A 22,165-nucleotide genomic window follows, 5' to 3' on the forward strand; every position below is an offset into this window, starting at 1 on the left:
GGGGGGGGGGGGGGTCTTAATGGCTGGATGGATGGTTTGATGGATGGATAGAAACATAGTTTGTAGTGATAAAACCTCCCTACTTCTTTGACAACCTTCACTACAAAGTCAGTTTAGTTTGGAGAGGAGCATCTATAATCAGATCATAATAATAAACTAATGACAGGTAAGCTAATAGCAAGGGAGTCAAAAGACAGAAAATCATAATATACAGTTTGTTTCAGATCACCATTCTGACAATAGCAGCTTCTAAACATTTTCAAAAGATATATTTTTTCTTCTTACATAGAAAAACTAAAAAAGTGCAGTAACTGAGGTCAATAATACAAACACTGATTAAATATGACATTTTGTAAAAATGAAATACATGAAAACAAAAAAAATTATATTTTTCCACCCTCCTGTCAATCAAGAACATATAGTAATATTTACACAATATATTTTTTGATTATTTTCTTTGTATTTGGTGGAAAATAATACCTTCACACTTTTGCTGCATTTGGTGGTATTTTCTTAGTTCTTAACTACATTGGTTTGAAAATTACACGAAATCTGGCTTACATTGTCACTTGTACATTTTGTTGTCTACAATGATTTATGAAAATGATCTGAAATGCTATAGCAGCCTAATATGAGTCAGAGGGACTGTGCCATTGGCCTAAATAACATGAAAAGTCACAATCGTGCTGAATGTAACCCTGACAATGGTTGCAGCCTAATAAGAGCAGCAACATGTGGACCAATATGCCAAGCAGCCTTCATTATCAAATGTGCATGAGAAAAAACTAGTGTAGCCTTCATGTGTCTGGAATGAGGAATAACAAAATACAAGGCTATTGTAGCAGCCACATGATCTAAAGAAGTTAATTGGTGGGGACGGACTGAGTTCACAATACTGAAAAGTGCTGATCAGAACAACAGAATGTACTTTTTACTGCAGCGATAAACAAGGTTTAAATGAATTACTTAAACACTGGACCCAGCAGAGAATCTTAGGGACCTTTGATCATATTGTGACTGCAAATGCTGTGTTGACATATACATCCAAATGTCATTTTCATGAATTGCATTGTTGCCTGCATAACTACTGCTGAGAGTCCAACACTAGTGGGAGGGGAGAGAATGAGAAATATGTGTGTACGTGTTTGAATGTCAGATGAGGTCTCCTTCCACCTATACTCATTCTCACTAAGAGCCAGGACCTATTTCCAGCCCTTTAGTTCTTCCTCTTGTGTGACTGTGCAGTACTGTGTTATCAAAAAGGCTGAAGACTTCTGACAAGCATTGAATACATTCCAAACAGGCTGGGATGATTTTATCTTCAGTTTGAACATTTTTGATTTGGTGCTTGAGGTAACAAAGTTCTGATCAAGCGCCATGAGGGAGGAGTTCAAATTGAAACTAAAATCAACCCAACCCGAAGTGAGGTGTTAACGATGACATTCTTTAAGTCGTGGTCAATGTATTTTTTCTTGGGCTATTGGGTTAAAAGGAAATGACAAGTGAGGTTCTGGGGTTTTTTAAAGTTCTTAGTGCATTTCATGTGGTGTTGTCGACATGTATTCTATGAAAGTATCATGAACCGACATGCACGTGTAAATGAATGCTTTAAAGAGGTACTGTAAGCAGCAAGGCAGACAATGCTGTCTAACCCCATTAGATATTATGATGTGAAGATGGCAAGTAGCAGCAAACACAGTAGCAGAAGCCATGCTAAAAATGTTTTAATTATGCATTCAGGATTTTGCTCTAAATATAAAATATTCTTAGGAAATAATGTGTATTGTTGTGCAACAGTAAATTGGCATTTTTTGTGTGTGTGTTTGTGCCTTTTAATCTGGCTTTTGTGTTGAATATGTGGCTTGAAACTCAATAATATGGCTGTCTCATTCCCCACCAAGCTAGGAATAACCTCTATAGCCTCTACTGTAAAGGGCATATAGATACAAAGTGACTGACCAGTTTGAAACCAGGAATGATATACGCACAAACTTCTAGCCTCTCCGAAAAGGTGTTGAACATGCCTGTAAAGTGTCTGAGGAATATTTTTTAAAATCTGTCTTTTGATTTTCTTCATATTTGCAAAACAGGGAGTCAACATCAACACAATCCCTCACTTGCACATTTTGATTTACCTTTGGTTCAATCATGTGATTGTAAAGCAAGGTCACTAAAATAGACACTGAAGCCAGCACAAAACTGAACAAAAGGCATGCTACCTAGGCTTGGTTACATTTTTGTTTAGGTTTTTTTTCTCCTTGCTGTATACGTTTTTTTTTTTTTTTTTGATGATGATGATGATGATGATGATATAGCAGGGTTACTTTCCTTTGAGCTGAGAAATGAAGTTTCTGTGGAGTCTCATGATTCCCATCCTCTATTCTTGATCTTGGTCTGTGATGTGGAGGAGGCATTTCAGCTGGTCAGGGTTGCAGTATGGATGGAGAGGTATGCCTGTTAAGCAGCATGTGCAGGAAATTGGAGGCTGAGAGAAGGATGAAGGAGGGGTCTGCCTCGGCCACTCAGGCTGTGTTGTGTTGCAGCAAGGGTACGACGCTGAACTGAGGTCCCTACTCAGGTTGGTCACCCCAGAGAATGCACATGTTCCTCCTTTCTGTTCTCCATAGCATTCAGATCCCGACAGGAGCACTCATCCCGGATGTCACAGGACATGGGGAATGGAATCACCTGAGTGGGAGAGAAAATCAAAAATATGTCATTTAAATAAATACAAAAATATTCTGATCTTCCATTGCAGTGGTAAAACCTCAAAAACAAAGTGGTTCATGTTAGGGGAAGGACATGGTTTTGGAAAGAAATCACAATTTGTTAAGGTTGGGGATAACTTGGTGGTTTGGATTGCGATATTGAGAAAAGAACGTTGTCAACATTGTTGTGTATCGCGGTCTCCCTGGTTGGTCCCAAATATGGTTTACTGATCAATCAATGTCTATGGATTTTGTTACTCCATATTAATGTCACTTGATTTATTCATCATAAATAATATGACCATAAGAAACCTTTGTCACATGAACATAAATATGTAATTGTATGGGCTCTATATGGGACTAGTCTCGATCAGTTGTCTCAATGTACCAAACTGCCATGTGATCAATGTATGAGTTCATTAAATAATTATTTAACCATGCTGTTTAGATGTCAGATGTCACACACACACACACACACACACACACACACACACACACACACACACACACACACACACACACACACACACACGTTCCTTTTCTTTTCCGCTCTCCTTGTAGTTGATGTACACCAGATCTTTGCAAATATCAAACAGGTTAGAAATTGAATCAGCATGCTTTTCGTTAGGCCGCTTGTCTCATTTGTAATGGGTTGTGTTCCTAAACTGAGAGCTAAGCTGTCAGGTAATAAACCATTAATAGTGGTGCTTATACTGAGGAATTAATTAAGAATTACCAAAGATTTAAAAAAAAGTTATGATGGCCATCCAATAGCAATGGTATGGTATACATGTATGTGAAACTGTCCTGAACTGTTTACCTAAAGTCCTAGTGCAAATTTCTTTGTAGCATTTCGTTTTTATTAAGCACATTATATATCACAATCTCAAAATATTAGAGAAATTGATCTCCCAGTTTCCCTGATAGTCATATGTCAAAGTGTTATACTGTAGGTGAAAATAGCACCGGAAGATCACTGGCCCTCGCCCCTGGCGCTTGACGTCATTGGATAACGTTGGCAATGCGTCACCAGCACCAGCTGTTGCAGCCTTGTCTGCTTTCCTCTCGGGGGGCCTGCTTCAGCTGTTTGGGTACACAAAATGTGTCCAGGCCAAACAAGGAACACATGTGGTCCAGGGCAGGCAGGCAGGCAGAAGACCATGGGCATGTCTGCTTTTGTGTCCTGGTGGCTTATCAGATCAATCTGTGGGCGCCTGCGGTGTCTCTTTTTCTTGTTAAAGCTGAGTGGTATTGCCTTTTTTGCACAATGGATCTTTGTATACAAAGTAAATGTGCCAACAATACTGGCCACTCTTACCAACACAGCCACTTGGTTGACAGTGTGCCTCATGTCAGAGAGCTATTAGTTCAAAGCTATTAGTGAAAGCTTTCTTGCTGATGTGGGAGGAGTCCATTCCAGGGGGGGGGGTTATTATCTGAATATGAAGTAGCTGCTGTATAATTACCCAGACTACTATTGTAATGTCATCAAACAAATTGCCTCATAAGCTAATATTATCTGGGAGGGTTATTCTTCAGGTAATTACTAAATGCATTAGAAAGAAAGGAGAATTTCCCATCCACTAAAAGATGCTGATAAAATAATAGTCTCTTTATTGCATATCCATCAACGTCAAATGTTTGGCTTTGAAGCTGACTGCATTCCTGATTGAATTGCTAAGCACGTAAATCAAAAATTCATTTTGTTATTCTAAATCGTAATGAAAGCCTAATTCCATTTCCTCAGATAAAAATACACATACTTTTAATAAACAATCTTTTGATGGAGATTCAAATTTCCCTGTGCCTTGAGGTTAAGTGTCCACTACAAAATAATTCTGACCGCCAATGAACCAGTTCCTTAAAGACCTTACAATAATAGAAGATTAAGGGAAACATATATAGAAAAGTAAAGATGAGCTGCTGATAATGAATCTTTCTTTTAAAGTCTGTTTCTCCCCAAAGATATTGTTCTTACTCCCGATAGCTGTGTTGCAAATGAAAGAAAAAATGAAAAACTGATTTGAAGCCATTCATACGACTTTGTTTTAGTCAAGCTAAAACTTTGTCATGGTATTAGTCACTTTTTGCTTTGTAAAATGTTATAGTCTGTGGTTAACGCAACACAGAGAAATCAACACCTGTAGTTTGTGAGAGTCAAGGATTTGTTGACAGTAGGTCCGGGGAATGACATGGGGGAGCATGCTAGTCACTGAGGAGCAGTGACGCAGGCTCCCCTTTGAAATGGGGTATTAAATAAGTTGTTTGTGTGTGGGGGGGGGGGGTTCCTAATGCGAGGGCCAGGTGGGCAGTGCCCAGACTCCTCTGAGAAAATGAGGCCCACACGTGACGACTTTACAAGCCGAGGGCCGGACACACTTCAGAAACAGCTGCACGAACAGTGTTTCCTCTGTGGCATTTTGAAGCCAAGACTACGGGGCTCCTAGTTCCCACCTGACTGAGTAAAACATTTTTTATTTTGTATTTAACCTTTATTCAAACAGATAAAAAGCATTGAGATAAAATCTCATTTACAATGCTGACCTGGCCAAGAAGGCAGCAACGTTACACATTATTACACATAACACAGAAATATAAAATACAGAGAACACAACTTCGGTAAGTAAACAAAAAGACGAAAAGCAGTCACTACATTGTGCACATTAGGACAGTAAGAAAGGTACACTACTTATTACTGCAAGAGCAGCTGGTGGTAAGGACCTCATGAGGGATGAGATATCTCTCAAATATGAATGTACATTAAATCAGTGTTGGTAGTAATGAGATGAAGGTATTCAAGTCAGTGTTCAATTTGAATGGCTTTTATTGACAGGTAATTTAAGTTTAGAAGACAATATTTGCAGTGTTGACACTATCTTTGCCTTGTTTCCTTTAGATTCTCTTCTCCACTTGACCTTGCTCTCTCTTATAGGTCCCTACCCTTCCCACTGCACCTCAGTTCCCTTCCAAGGCTACTTCTGTTTATCTGTCTATCTAGAGAATGATGGTGGGTGGCACATTTGACATGGTTTCCTTTGACCTTGACCTTCAGGGTGGATGGGCCAGCTGCCACATCTGGCCCTGACTTGAGGGTTCTCTCAGGGTGGCTGGGAAATGGGACTGGCTGGCCTTGTGGGCCTGGGGGCCCTCATGCTGCCCAATGTCCCAGGGCTAGAGGAGGACTGGGGGAGGACACCCACTAACAGCAACTTGAAAGCCCTTGTGAAGAACGCAGACCTTGTCAGAGCCCCATCCTTCCATCTCAGGAACAGGTCAAAATAACACAGAGTTCCTCTCATTACAGTGTGTGCAGTATGTGCGTGTCAGCCTATGCTTAAAGGAAAGAAGGTGTGTAAGGGGCACAGGCCTGGGGAGAGGGGAACTGGCTGAGTTTTTGGAGCAGCTTACCACTTAATGGTAGCCAGTAATTTATCTACCTAACTAATGCAAGCAAAACAAAGTAAATCATCTGCCAACTTATCTGTGTTTAAAAAAGAAAGTGTGAAAATGTACATCTTATGCAAACTTGTTTTTTCACTGGAAAATACTTCCAACAGCTAAACAGCTGAGAACATCAAATTGATGATAATAGCTGAAGCAGTTAGCTGTGTTTTTATCTGGCTGTGTTTTGTGACTTACTGCTTCCTCTTGTCAACAGGAAATGTGTTAGGAGCAACTATCTTCTCAGGGATGACAGAGATATGTGTATGTTTATATTTATCCCTTAGCAGACAGACTCGAGTTTGACTGAGATTAGCATTGTACAAATGATTTGATAAATAACTGATACACACTATTTACTCAATGCCAAAGCCGAGTTCCTGTTTCTTGCTTATTAAAGGAAAGAACGTTATCCCTGAAGATAGCTGCAGCTTCGGCTCAAGCTAACTAAAGGTAGAGCAAAATCTATATGTTCAAGTTTGAAAATTCTAATAAATCTGTCACGGGACCACTGTGACATCTGACAGAAAAGCAATAGTCTCAGGAAATTGTTTTAAAAGGTTGAACAGACGTGTAAATGGGAGAAAAGGAAAGAAACACAGCAAGAATATAGAGTTTAATGGATACAATTAGGATAAGGAACCAGCAAATAAGAGAAAAACTACCACATAGCTTAGTTTATCAAAATAAGTGTGAGCACTTAGCATCAGCAAACAGCCAAAACCACTAAAACCGTTGGGAGTATGTCCCTCCTGTTGTGTAACTACCTTTGCTCAGCTGTGTAGAAAAGCCCTGCACCTCCCTCCACACTACACTTCTCCCCCTCCCTCAGATACATGTTGCCCCCATGTATTTTCTACCCTCAGCCCACACAGACACAGAACATTTGGGAATAAAGGAAGCTATGGCATGCTGCTGCTTTTTTATTTTTTTATATTTGCCATTACCATTGCAATTGTTTGAAAAAAACAAACAAGAAAGTTACTAAAGTAAGTAAAGGGTAAGAAAGCAACCTTTTTCTCCCCTCTAACGGCCGTGGCAGAGAGTTGGCCGCTGGAAAAAAGTCAACTTAGTTGCCCTCAGACATTAAAAAAATAAAGAGCTGTTGCTGGCATGTACTTTTGGCATCCTGTTATGTGATTTTATCTGTGTGAGTCACCAACAGACACCGAGGTTAAGTGGTCAGCTGTGGTTATCACGGACCATCAGCTCAGACACAAACACCAATCGCGACACATCGCAAGTCACATATTAGGCGTACTTGTGCCAGACTGAAAGTTGTAAACTGTAGAGAGGGACAAGGAAGGATCCGAGCACCCCACCTCCAACGCAGACAGAAAAACCTACAAGCACATTTAGAGAAAAGTTGTTTTAGAGAGGCCAAGCTGTAAAACGATATAATCGGTGCCCTCTGCGTATGCTTACAGCATTCAAGAAAGGAATTCCGTCCAAACGGTGGGGGCTACAAAAAAGGGTTTTGCTCAGAAAACTCTCAGAGAGGCATACTCCATACCCTTGCCTCCTCTCCTCCCTGCCTCTCCAAATTCAGCCAGCAGCTTGCAGCAATTAAGGGGAGATCCTGTGGTGACCTTACGTGCAGTCCTCGCACCTTCAAAGCTCTTGGGGTGGAATAATACACAGCTAGTCATCCAGAACTCCTTAATACACAAATCTCTACCAAAATAAAAGAGGAGAGCAGCATTAACTGGGAAAGGAAGTAAAAGTGAAATAACAAATGAGTACTATTGCTATTCAAAATGCAGAGTTATTCAGTTGTTATATCATGATTAACCTCTAAATTGAAGAGAACAAACAGAAGAGGAGAAACAGGAGGAACCAGGAACATTACAATACACTGATAATTACAAAATGTCTCCTATTACGGGTTGTTTTGAAAGAGTAGAAATTGCCTAATTGATGGATCTGGAAGAAATGTAATACATTCCAGGAGTTATGATTTTTAATATTGGACCTTTGAATCATTTAAGATTTGAAAAGCAGGGAGTTTGTTGTTAGGAAATATAATAATGAACAATCATGCAACTGCTGTAAAAAAGTAACTGAAGCATCCTTTACTATGGAGGGGCTAGCAGATGTTTTCATCAGCGTCTGTTATACCTTCCATCAGAAGACAACATACATAATAGATGTATGAACAAAGGGTTACGAGTCACACAATTAGAAGAGAGACAGCTAAGGATTTCAACATGTTGACAATAAAAAGTGCAATCCATGACGACGATCGGCAAACAATAGATGCAAAATGTGTTGTCAGAGGACAAATGAGGTGTGTCTGTGTGTGCGCATGAGTTATGTCGTAGTATTCTTCTCACATGGTGTGTCACAACACACTGGGGACAATAACACTGAGCAAGACTCCCACTGAGTCACCAGACCTCTCGTTAACAACACCAGTGGCTTCTGTGTCTGTTCATGTGCTGCATGTTTGTGTGTGTTTTGTGAGAGTGTGAGAGGGACTGGAGTGAGTGAGCATAGCTGAGATAATGTGAATGAGATTAATAGTGAATGGGTAGGAGAAAGACTGAATGAGAATGTGTGTGTGAATGACAGGATAAGGGGGGAACAAAGAGAGAGGTTTACATGGGTCTTTTGTTGTTTAATGTTGTGTTATAAGGGACAACCATTTAAAACTATTGTAGTCCAATACAATAGAGTGCGGCCGGAATAAGGAATAACTCAATGTGTTTTTTGAATGCAATTTTTTGTTAGATGGACTAGTGTTTTGTTTAATGAATTTGAGTAGTCTCATTTAGTATAATAAGAGACTGTGGTTCACATTCTAACAATCTTAAGATATTTTGAGTTTTCAAATGTTTGTGTCTTAATAAAGAAGGTTAATAACAAGTGGATAAATGGGACAACAAAATATCGTCAGGCCAAATGAGTCTGCCTTTTGTTTAGTGGCAGTGAAGTAAGTTATGTGACTGTGGTAACGCCCAGAATAAAATATTCCAAAGGTCTCTTGTTAAACTATAACAATTAAAATATTGTAATACACAAACAACTTTCTTTATTGACTTCCATTTGCATACATGTTTGATGTTTAGCTGGAAAATAGAACTTTAAGAAAAAACGTATATAATAGGTTATAATAATTTACAATAATAATCTGCATTGAAAATAGACATTGACATCAAATGACCTCCACTGTGACACACTCAACAGTTTTCGTGTCAAGGAACAACTTAACACAGACAACTTAAGTCCTTGTGGTTGAGGGACAAACATTGATTTCCCGCTTTTGAAGTGTGTCATTCAGCAGCTCAGAGGAGAGAGACTCATATATAAGTTACAGATTGTTTTGGTCATTTATGGTGTCATTTTTTTTGTTTTTAGAAGTTTTTAATCTGTCCTTGGCCCTCTTCCACACATGTGTTTAGTTTAGCAAAATCAGAATCAGGTGCAAATTAACCTGTTTCTGTTTTGACTGAAGTGATCAAAACGGGATGATATGAGGATTGACTTAAACATTAAACAACTAAATGTATAATTGAATGCCAAATACCAAGTACTAAAATGCTCATAAATACAGATTTTATTTAGATGTTGATAATAAAACAATAAAAACTGTATTTAACCGAGGCATTAAGCAACAATAAGGCAATAGGCTCAAAAAACTAACAGGCACAAAAGGGATTATATCAAACATCTGACTTTCCTCTGTTCCCATATCGATTTCACATATCAGCCTAATTCCAAAGTGTTTCCTCTTCGGTTCTCATCCACTTACGTTCCTCACCCTTTGCTTCTGGCAGCTGATGAATCAAATTATGATTGGTTCTTTCAGAGCAATTTTTCGAAACTTTCCAAAATAGTTTCCAGGGGACTTATTTGTGGAAAACACCAGCCAGACTGCTTTCTTTAAATAATGCCAGGGCAAAATACTTTCAAGCAGAATTTGGACAAGCAGCCTGAAGTTCCTAAGCACAGCTACAGTATGATCCTTACTTTAACAGCCCTCTGAATATTTCATTAGTTGGAATTTAACTTCTCTTCACCCAATCTGTCTTTGCCGCTGTGACAGAAGTTAGTACCAACTAGGTAATTTGATCCTCCATTTGCCTGTAGTTATTATTTTAGCAAACTGCTAACACCTGTGTTGCAGACACTACTATTGACCATTGGCATGTAGCATCCTTGGCTTCGAAATACAGCAGCAGTAACCTGGTCCAGATTCTTCTGCAAGGATTAAAGTCCAACTGAAATCACATTCAGTCATCCTTTAATGCAGTAAAATAATGTCAACATGTTTTTCAATTTATTCTCAACTGTTTTTTTATAATTAAAAGGAAGAAAAACAGAAGAGAAATATCCCTTTTCCTCTCAGCCGCTGAGGTGGTGTTCCCATGTTTGATTGAGAGCAGCTGGCAGCCTGAGCCTGCAAATTGACATTAGAAATTCACTTTTTCCTGCTAAATGTGTGTTTGGTCACGCATTCTAGAAAATAAGGTGCACGTCAAAAAACGATCATAAAAAAACAGATATTTGTTTTGTAGAAAAAAAAACTAGCAAACCCTTTTTTAGCATAATTAGCTTATCTTAGACCAATGTCTCCACTGATATTCAAAGTTATCTCTACGCCCATATTGGGAAGTGGACCAAACATTTCAATGTCTTTGATGTACAACATAACAAATCTTTACTCTAACAAGACCAATGGCCTGCTCACCTTTCACACAGCTCAACATCATGTTGCTGCAGTAATTTAATGGAGGCTAACCTCCCATCGGGGTCTGTCAGTAAAAGTGAGTTATGCAAGTTCTGCCTGAGCCCCCACACTGGATTGGGGCCAGAAGATGTGGAGATGAGATAGCGTCAATCAACAGCAGCGAAACCACTTCAGGAGTGAGGTCACTTCCCAGCGGTCTACTCAGCGACTTTCCTGCTGCTTTTGAATTTAGGATACAATATCCAACATCTGATACTGAAGTTATGAATAGGAGAAAAACAAATCATCTGCACCTTTTTTCTGGCTCAAGGTGGGTTATTATGATCATAGAAGTGCAGTGCAATCAAATACATGAGGAGTAGTTGTTTGGCATTTTAAGTGATCTAACTTCTGTACATACCTGGCTCGTCACTACCTCACTCGTAACACAAATTAACGTTCAAATTATCGGACACATGGTAGATGTCTGAGTCATATTGTATAATTTTGTTGTGTAGTACATATTTTGTATATCGACTGGCCAAGAATAACGTGGCCTCTAGTTGAAACTGTGCACATTGAAAGCTTTCCAATAGCTTAGAGGCCATTTCACATAAGTTAGTATTGAAAGATCAAAATTGGAAGGCTTTACACTTCTGGGTTAACCTACAATCCTGGGAAAGAACAGTCAGGAGAAGTCATAACATGATGTAATCTTTTTTGATTGATAAAACATCAAAGACTCTTTATGATATAATATATATTATATATGGTATGGTTTAATATTGAAAAAAAGTAAGTACATATTGTAAAACATTTCAAAAGCCTGTTTTCTTTTTATTGAAAACACATTTTTCTCAATATTTTCGGTCATCTGACACCGAAAAGCAACATTGTATGATTACACTGAACACTGGAAGTATGACACAACTTATTTTATTGGACGTTAGTGTTTATTTTCCAATTTTTATAAGAATATTGGTGGGTGCAAATTCAGCATTTTCTTTTTTCGAATGGTCTCATTTTTTATGTCATGTGAGGCAGTGGCTGAAAATGATTGCAACATTGGATTACTACACTGGACAATTGGACACACCTTCTTTTTAAAGCCTGAGCGAAGGAGCACTGGAGACAAAATGTGTTCTCTTCAAATGTCATAAGAATTGCACATATTTAATTCAGAGAAATCCATTTCTTTTATCAGAAGTTTTTGAATTTGTGTATTTCTAAAATCATCCATACAGTCCTGCATTGTATGTCCTTTTTTCCCAGAGAGGAAATGAAGAGGCTCTTCAGTCAGACACACTGACACAGCCAGTGAGACACATAGACTGCAATATAAATCCAGCCAGACTTACAGATGGATATGCCAGGAGTATGACTAAAGTCCCTCGCCAGATTCACAGAAACAGGCCAGGCCAGAGAAGCAGATGCTGCTGCACAGAAGCTACAATACACTTACAATGTACTCCTCTGCCAGCAGACAGCTGGAAAGAGCCACTGCACCTCCCTGAAATAAGTGTTACTACCATAAGGATGACCACACTTGTGTATGCTCAGCTGAATGTGTTCTGTATGCTCAGCTGAATATGTTCAACAACATCACCAACATGTTAGGTAGTGTAATGAATCTTCCCAGGGAAACAAAGACAAATACAAACATCATTCACATCAGGAAACATAATTTGACAGAAAACAAAGACTATTGATGAAGACTGAAAACGCCCACAGACTTGGATATAGTGTCAGTAATCTATCTAACAGCAATGTAAGGTTGGACACAGCAAGAAAGGAAGAATTTGTTTAGCGATGTTCCATGAGGTGAAATACTGCAGGCTTCACCAGTATTTTCATTTGTGGTCTTTGTTATCCTTACCTTGTGTCAGAGGTCATTATCATATTAATGTCAAAGCTTGATAATGGCAATTTCCACTGGATGCATGGAAGCAAGAAAATGAAGACTGAGAGTGATCGGCACAGCGAAAGGCGGAGATGATCCCATGCAGGAGTTGGGATTTTAGCCTAAGCTTTGTGTGTCTCCAGTTGGGGAAGAAACACTGACTCAGTGTCCAACAACATCTCTTTGTGTGATGGGTGAGGTATATTATGAGCATGCCACTAACCTTCTTGGTCTTGACTGTGGATTGGCAGCAGTCTCCTCCATCATAGTTACAGAAGGCTCTGTTGTTGACCGCATCACAGTAGTTGTCTCCCATGAATGGCTATACCAGAGGGATCAGAAAGAGTGGCTATTTAGTGAAAAACACTATCCAATCTAAGTGCCACCTTTAAACTGGTTCATAATGGTGAAAAGGTGAATAACCAAATACGGCCATTGTTCTTGTGGTCTTGAGCATTTCAGGGCCTTTTCGAGGTCTCTGGATAAATTTGCTGATGAATCTCACGCACTAAATTTCCCTCATCTTTCAATGTGACTTTTTAAGCCCTTAGTGGGCCAGAACCGTAAATCAAACTGAGTAATAATACCATAAACTGTTCACTTCACAAAACACTCCAATAAGGTGATTTATTGGGTTGGCCCCACCCTCTCCACTTGGGTTACCAATCAGGTTATACAATTGGCCTAAACAAACTTGAGTAGATGATATCATTCTTGCACGACGTGAAGTAGAATTCTTTCACATGTTGTATTTTATAGACATGGATCGTCCATTTTTAGAGGAAAGAAACATTTAGCACGTTATTAAGGGGTAAGAAGTAATAAATCAGTATTAATAAGTCATAACATCAGATTACAGCAAGCTAATGAGTGGCAATGAGCCGCATCAGTTATTCTGATACCGGATACCCTTGTGGCAAAAGCATATATAACTGGCTTATAAATGCCTAAGTGGAAAGATGCTAAAAAACACCTGTGCGCTCTGTGCAGGAGGTTGTCCTCAGCAACTGGCTTCAGAAATTAAAAATGTGAATAGCTACTGGCAGTGTGGTAAAACACTAATACATTCTTGATTAATCCCAACAGCAGTTAGCCTGTTGAAAGCAAAACATTAACTGATCTAGCCCTACCTGGAAAATGACCTATAAACACAAGTATTCTGACAAGACAGTAAATTACATGACTAGCCAATATATTATTCCATTAAATAGTCAAATTCCACTTGCCAAGCACAGCGAATACAGTTAAATTAAACTAACTTTGAAGGGGTACTAAAATGAAGATTTATTTGTATAAAAGCAAACTTTTGTAACCTCTTGTTGTCACTTGTTCCTTGTCCATGAGGTTGCTATTTCAACAACAAAAATCTGAACAGACAAGCATGTCAATGTTTTTTTTCATAAGCATTAACAAATATGTATATTTATCATAAAAGCAGAGCAAACTGTTATTTGGGCCACTATAAGCGTCTAAACTGAAATATGGCAACATATCATATCAGAAAAAATCTAATCACTCGTTAAGATTTGAGATCAAGGATGATGAAAGAAATAGTCTTTATGTCTAATATGATAGATGAGACTATTACTCCACACAAACAAAGACAGAAACAACAATCTAATTCAGTTTGAGCCCTTACCTCACATCCTTTGATGCAGTGGAGCAATTCTGGGTGTGGATACCATTTGAGTCCCATGGTACAGACTATATTCTGAAAGATAAAATAGAAGTTGGGGGTTTATTTGGGCCGCACTGTGCATATCATGTGTCCCGGCATGTGCAAATGCATGTATTAGGCGCGTTCACACCAAGTACTTTTCCCACAAAGGTTCCTGAGAACTCTTTAGTTCTCATGAACTATGTACAGATCGCGTTCACAACGGAAATTAGTTCCTGGGGGTGGATTAGGCAAATGAAGCCGCTGACGTCACTTTTTCTTCTTCTGCTTTGGGTTTACTGGCAGGCCGCAAACAACTTCACGGCGCTGCAGTGCCGCCCAAAATCCCCGGCCGGAAGTCCTCGGAGTTAGGGACTGGCTTCAGGAGAAGCTGCTGGGACTCCCAGCAGCTTCTACTGAAGTCTTCCGAGTAAACGGCCAGAACGCCGACACCTCCTCATCTCCACCGCCCCCCTGTTTTATTTTGTGTTGTCATAAATTAGTCTCTCTGCGTTTCTGCGCGGGGCTAATGCTAATGCTAATAATGCAATGCGAGGATAATAAAATGGCGGCTTCACAAACGTTTTGGGGAGTTTGACGGGGCGTCGTTTGCATTCCGCCCAGCCAATCAGACACAGGAATCTTTTTTTCCAAGTCTCTGCTCTCTAGCAGGGACTGAAAAGGGGGTAAAAAGGTTCTCTAGAACTAATTTAGTTCCTGGGACTTTTTGGTGTGAGCGCAACTAAATCGTAGTTCTCAGGAACCTTTGTGGGAAAAGTACTTGGTGTGAACGCGCCTATTAACTGTAGGTACATGAAAATACATACATGTGCACTGTTGTGATGTTGTTTTCATATAGTGTTTTGTTAGGCGTTACAGTTATGAACAAAAAAAATGAGTTTACTCTTTTGTGAACAGCACAAGTATGACCCCAGACTTGGATAGTAGTGTGCATGATCAGAACTGTCATCCACCACAATGGACTGACTGACCTTAGATGGTTCATTTTCGTAAAACCCCCTGTGTCCCAATATCTGCCAAAATTGACTAGCTTTTCTTTTGTTGCTGCAAACTAAGGTATTTTTCATTTCAGTGCAGTCAGCAAATCAATGCAAAAAATAAAATATGGGGGGTTGATGATGGAGAGAAAGAACAACATAACATCTGAGGGCAACTGGAGTGTAGTCGTTTTACTACTGCGACATAGTACTGCATAGGAAGATCTTTGGTGTGCATGCACGTTTTCTCTGTATGGAGGGCGTTGATGGCTAGTCCCTATACGATGGAAGATTAAGCACATTATTTTGTTTTATAGGTGAAACTTTTTGCAACTACTGTACTTTTATTCTTTTTTCTCCAGTGCAGTGTATGATGTAATCCAGAAACCCCTTTTCTTCCCCTCTCTCTCACTCTTTTTTTCCTCCCTCAGCAAGGCCGTAAATCATGATAATCCATGATCGTGGCCTGGCCTCACCCCTAACTACGTATAGGATCCTCAACCTCTGAAGCCTCCTCGGGCGCTGATACCACATAAAAATAGATCCCTATCTCAGCGCCACCACAGACGAGGTCATGTCATGTAGAAAATGAATAATTCTGCAGCAAGCCCGACAGGGTAATTTTGCTGATAAAGGGGGAGGAGGGTGCGGGGGGGGGGGATTGTTAGAGATAGAGGGATAGGAAAGAAAGAAGATGAGGAAGTGGAGGTAGGGAAACAAGGGAGAATTCTAAGTGGGTCACACTAAGAACCAAAATACAACTAGTTTAAAGGCAATTAATCAACATCACTTATTAAGGTGGGCAATGCTCACCTCCAACTCAGCAAAGTAGAACTAGAAAGTGTTCTTGGGGACATTAATCCTCTTTTAGACACTGTATAAAGAATCTCAACATAGAGGGGAGTTTAGAAGTATGTTATGATGTCTACTCCAACTTATTACTACAACTGTAAGCACATGTCATGATTGATATCTTTTTCCACCATAGCAACCTCCTGTTATTGTCTCTTAATACCCTTTCAGGTCAGCCCTGTGCATTCCTTGTATCTTATATCTTAGACATATGCGTCTGTTGGACTTAACCCTTGGATATTTTGCTTCTAAATGTAATGTATTACAAATGAAGGCACATTTCTCTCTGCTAATCATTTCACTGACTATTGGGAGAAAGCTGTGCGTGTGTTGGTGTGCACATGGTTAAGCACACAATATCATCAACAATTCTTCCTCTTCTGACCTCTTAACACTGGTGGATGTCTCACCCCACCACCCACACTACTTGACTTATCATGTGCTATTCACTGCCCCCAACAGCCTAGCTTCAGGTCTCAAATTACCACTGAGCACAAATCATATCAATTACACAAATCCATGAAAAACAGATCATTTCATGTCCACGTGGGCCAAGCCACCCCTCTCTCCCGTCATCAACCACACAAAAGCTGCTGACTCGGTGTGACTGAAACAAAAACAAAAGGAGTTGTAGGGAGAAAAATGCAGTGCAAAATACAACGTGTTTCTTTACTTCTCTGGTTGCAAATCTTGATGCTAAGATCTTTCTCTGACTCAACAGCTAAAAGGGTATTAAGTTGACAAAAACACTTAAAATAAATTGCACATCATTAACATTAATCAAAGTAAAAGGGGAGCGTGAAATTAGAAGAATAGGTGTAGTGTATACTCCTCCTAAATGACACCATAGGGGATGGGGTGGCTCTCAATGGCACTCCCACAGGGACAAGGTGTACTGTTCTGTGTTTAATGACCTTTGCCCAAAATAACCCCTAACTCCTGTATTTTTGCTACATGTCAGTTTAAGCAAATAGTAATAATCAGTAACAGTCTGTAGCTGTAAGGTATATCTAAATCAAGGTCATTAACCAGTGAGCGCCGTAGGTTCATTACTGAAAATTGGAATTATTTAAGATGACAGGCACTGGAAACGGTTTTGCAAATTCTTCACAGTGGTGGTGTTAGAGTCAGTTATGTATTGTGAAAACTTGAATGTACTCACAATACCTAAAAAATCTGCAAAGCATCTTTGGGAATGAAGGAGGTAGTTGAAATTTCACATTGAGTGCGACAGCCTGTTTCCACAGAAAAGATTACAAATATATCACAAATGTTTGCAGGGTTGCCATGCTGGCATTTTGTATTGTGGTTAATAGACCCAGGATGTAGACACTATACATGAAATTCCTTACATGAGAGTTGTGGATCGCAGAGGTTTGTGAAGTGCGTCTAGAGCTGTGAGGTGGACACAAACTATCGTACAAACTTACCTTGACTTTGTGCGGGTTCCTCCAGTGCTCTTTAAGTACACTCTCTACCGTCATGTTGCTAGGGAGGATCACCACATCGGCGCTACTCTCTCTGCACGTCAGCTCACACTCCTCACCTGTGTGTGTGTGAGCAAGAGTTAGACAGACACTCAAAAAACAATAAAAGTATTAACAAAACACCACAAGATCAAAGATATACTAAATAATATGTTTCCAATGTTTATGATATTGTGTGATATTCAAAGTGCTTGGTCACATTACAATGGTTTAAAATGTTGTTGACTCTCATTTGTAAATTAATAAAACAACAATGAAAGATGACATCAGCAGTACAAAAGACTGAATTCTTATGATACAACAGTACATGTGTGCATACTGACCTATGCCGTGTCCTCGCTTGCAGGAGTACTGTAGGCTGTGATGGAGGTTTTGAGGTAAAGTACACTGGCCTTTGCTGTGTGGGCATAGGCGGAATGACCCTGTCCAGTTTCCATCCTTCCTACAGCGGATCACATTGAACGCAGCGCCCTGAAAACAACACATTTATTGACAGGCAAACAATTATACACTCACAATGACACGCAAATACAAGCAGCCCAAGGACATTGAGATGGCATCCCGTTGCAAAGGGGGAAATGTAATCCAATGTTTATCATGCATCCAACCCACAACGCCTTAGAGGCAGAACAGATTAAAAGGTGTATACATTTCAAAATGTCTGTGGCATCAAGACTATTCTGCAAATCAATAGCAATCTAATTAGCATGGCGTCAAATTGAGTAGGGTTAAGGGAGACAGGCAGAAATCAGGCAGGCAGAGATGAGCGTTTAGTCATTGAGGGCAGTGTAAGAAGTATCAGTCATGAGAGTGAGTGCATTTGAGAAGAAAATATCTTCTCAATAATTCTGCATCTTATTATCAGCTACCATGACTGTATTATGCATTTTTGGTATTAGAAATTGTATTACGATTATATATTTCTAAACCATTATGCCACTGATAATAATCCACTGTAAGGATGCAAAGACGGGAGGAAAAAGAGAGAATGTCTACTTTGTATACACATGACAAAAAGAAGACATACAAATAGGTAAAGCAAGAATAGAACGAGAGGAAAGGGATGGACAGACCTGCTTGCATGGAGCGTGCAGCAGCCTCACCGTATGGGCAGAGCCTCCTGTGGCGGCGATAGCAGCATTACCGGCTGGATCAGAGCAGTTGAGTTTGCAAACGCTGTCAAAGCGGAAACCATCAGTACAGTGATAGGAGCCGTGGAAGATGGGAGGTGGGGGATCACAAGTCACCGGCTCGCATGCCCCCTCTAGCCAGCTGCCATCCTCTGTGCACTGCCTCTTAAACGCACGCCTGTAAAGAAGTGATTAACATTTAAAATTGTGGGTTTGGTGTTATTGAGGTTTTAATATATAGGTTCAGAAAATGTCTTAAAGGTCCCCTATTATATTGTTTTTCATCAATATATTACAGGTCTCAGAAATACAGAGAACATGTCTCTGAAGTGTTTGCCTCGAAATACCAAACAGATCATTGTAGCATCCCATAATCCCCTCTGTTTCAGCCCCGTTTCAAAAGTGTTGATTCTGTGTCTGTTACTTTAGATGAAAATAAGGTGCCACTCCAAACGCCCCTCTGCGAGATATTTGGTTGAAAAGAACACAATAGGCGCTTTCACACCAAGTACTTTTCCCAGGAATAGTTCCCGGGACTTAATTCCCCGGAACTCTTTAATTCCTGAACTATTCTAGAAGATCGTTTTCACACCGGAATAAGTCCCTGAGGGAGGATTAAGCAAATTAAGCCGCTGACGTCACTTCTTCTTCTTCTGCTTTGGGTTTACTGGCAGGCCGCAAACAACTTCACAGCGTATACTGCCACCTGAAGTCCCGGGTAAATCGCGATATTTGCGGGAATATCTCCGCAATGGAGTGAGCTTAAGTTTCACTTTTGATTGTGTGATATAGCCCAGCGCAACACCTTCGTCACACATGTTGCCACTTGTTTGTAACATTTTCTGGCGATTTGTGTGGAGTCTATTTTTATATAACATTACAAGACTGATTCTTATTATTACATTATATGCTTATTGTGCTCATGAGATTGCTATGACTATAGAATAAATAGACACAATCACTAATCCCAGGTTCTGATGGGTTAGATACCAACGAGGGGAATAGTCAGAAGAAAGTTTAGCTTGCAATATTGAAAGTAGCAAGGTGGAGTGCAAAGACTGAGAGAACACAAAGAGGTCAGAACAGCACATCGCACCGGCTTTCACTTTGTATGGGAGCCGCGCTCCCTCGCAAAGCTAGGAAGCAACATTATGGTTTCCCACTATATCTGAAGAAACGTTAGAGATAACTAATTAGTATGATGGTGCCAGAGTAGGGAGGGACTTCCACAGGCCGGCCGAATGCTGATTGGAGGATCGTGTTGCCAAGATTGGAGTCTGCGCACCAACCAAAGAGAACCAAGTCTAAACCATGGTATCTCTTCAGCTAGTCTTGACCAATCACAAATGTACGGGCAACGCCCTGTGTAATAACATGTATTGTCGCACGAGGTTCGAGGCTCTTGACGGATTTGGTGGTTACAGATTACAGCTTTGCTGCCTGTGATTCCCAAAGATGTGATGAGTCCTTGGCCAAATGATATATATCTTTTGCTCTCTTTACAATAAATAGTTAAACTTAGAAGTTGTCTGTCTTTTCTGGAATTCTGAACCCAACATTTGTAATCTGATCTAGAAAAAATATGTGTTTTTTAGGATTTCAAGAAGCATATAGAACAAACAATGGATGTATTCCATGAACATTTATCCATGCTGAAAGTAGATTTAGATGTTTTAGGAGTGAGAGAGAGATTATTATCTAATAAATACATTCAATGAAGCATTGCATGAAGTCTGTTGATGATCAGAGACTGTTGTTGGGGCTGCATAAACGCTTTTTAATTTAGATTTTGTAGGCAAACCATGCAAGCCAACCCGATGGTCAGCAAGGTTCATGTTTTAATAGCATTTTTACAAGAAAAATGCCAAGGCGAGCCTAACATGTGAAAAAAATTGCTTAGACCTCAGAGAGTTAAACTTAGGCCTGCAACCATAGTTTTACTGTATTTTGTTTTGAAAATCCACAGCGGAGGTTTGTGTCGTACTACATGCGGTGTATTTTGCATATCTCTCAGTAGCCAACAATCTGTGAGTCTGTTGGCTCGGACATAAACTCGTGTTTAAAATAATACTACATAATAAATGTAGTGTACATTTCATAAGAGTTATAAAACCTGTGAGCATTTTAAATCGCATTTGAACTAAATGCTTATATAATCTGTAGTTGAATTTGTATTGTTGATTTATTGTGTGAACGAGGCAATATAGAGAAGGTTAAGCTGTCATTACTATGCTGTTATGTACTGTTGGAGTGGTAAGCAGGCCTATTGTTTTTGGATATTTGTGAAGTTAGGTGTTCCGTGAGTGTTTTAATCAACGGGGGGAGCCTCGCTGCGGGGGAATTATACAGGTGGCCAGTCCACCCCTGAAAAATTTCTTTGCACACGTTATTATTAATTATAATTTAAAAAATTGATTACATTTTTTTACATTTTTTAAATTTATAATTTTTATTTATAATTTGTATTTTGTAATCATCTCGTGACCCCCACTCGGGAACCCCTGCTCTATAGGAGGAGATTCAGGTGATAAGGTGGGGGGGTGTTACCTTGGTTGGTTATTGGCTAATGGTAACACAAGCCAAAATCCCGTTATGACATCATAAAGTGGCGAAAATCTGATCAGCTGATTTTTAGACAGATTTTTATATAAATGGAGCAAATCTTTTTTCCTGAAACTGTAAGAATCTCTTAACGCAGAGGGGACACATGAAAAGACATGAACATTTCGATTTTGGATAATTGGTGACCTTTAAAACAAAAAATCTAATGTTCTTTACCTCTTAGGTTTGTTGGTGACATGGTAGCCTGGCTTGCACTTGTACTTGCAGAGCGATCCCACTTTGAGGCCTGTCTCATTGCAGCGCTTGGTCTGCAGCACAGCGTTGGGTACAGGAGGGGGGGCTGGGCAGCGGAGCTCACAAAGAGCCTCTGGGAAGGACCAGAGGCCGTCCTCCAGGCAGGTAAGGGTGTTGTTTGTACCTGAGGAGAAAGGGGTATAGAGGAAATTGGAGAAACAAATTGAATTGGTTAATAAATTGGAATCAAAGTAGGATAAAGAAAAAATTAAGCTGATGGACAATTAAGAGACTGAAATGAAAGTAAATAAGATAATTAGAAAAAAACGTGTAACCCTGACATTCAGTTAAGAAAGTGTTAAGTTTGGTATTAAGGCGAGACACGGCAGGCAAAAACATCGTTTTTCAAGCACTGGTCAATTTTGAGATTTTGTGCTATTTTGATACTATAACATGTTTTATTTCAGGCTTTTGGAAGGAAAACGTACAAAATACACATTTAAGTGTTTATTTGACTATAGTTTGTC

The 22,165-nt window shown here is 39.6% G+C and overlaps 1 protein-coding gene across 1 annotated transcript in view; it reads right to left on the bottom strand.

The window, feature by feature from the left end:
• Positions 1-378: 378 nt before the first annotated feature.
• pappaa (pregnancy-associated plasma protein A, pappalysin 1a) overlaps positions 379-22,165 on the bottom strand; it is a gene marked incomplete at its 5' end in the record, with an annotated part of 56,796 nt that continues 35,009 nt past the window's right edge. Inside the window, 7 exons of the mRNA XM_010779975.1 lie at positions 379-2,688; positions 12,942-13,040; positions 14,358-14,429; positions 17,656-17,771; positions 18,036-18,183; positions 18,786-19,020; positions 21,621-21,822. Coding sequence (XP_010778277.1) covers positions 2,584-2,688; positions 12,942-13,040; positions 14,358-14,429; positions 17,656-17,771; positions 18,036-18,183; positions 18,786-19,020; positions 21,621-21,822 — 977 coding nt within the window. The remainder of the gene's footprint in view (positions 2,689-12,941; positions 13,041-14,357; positions 14,430-17,655; positions 17,772-18,035; positions 18,184-18,785; positions 19,021-21,620; positions 21,823-22,165) is intronic.

Source organism: Notothenia coriiceps, unplaced genomic scaffold, assembly GCF_000735185.1.
Source record: "Notothenia coriiceps isolate Sejong01 unplaced genomic scaffold, NC01 NC01_scaffold00021010, whole genome shotgun sequence".
Taxonomy (NCBI): domain Eukaryota; kingdom Metazoa; phylum Chordata; class Actinopteri; order Perciformes; family Nototheniidae; genus Notothenia; species Notothenia coriiceps.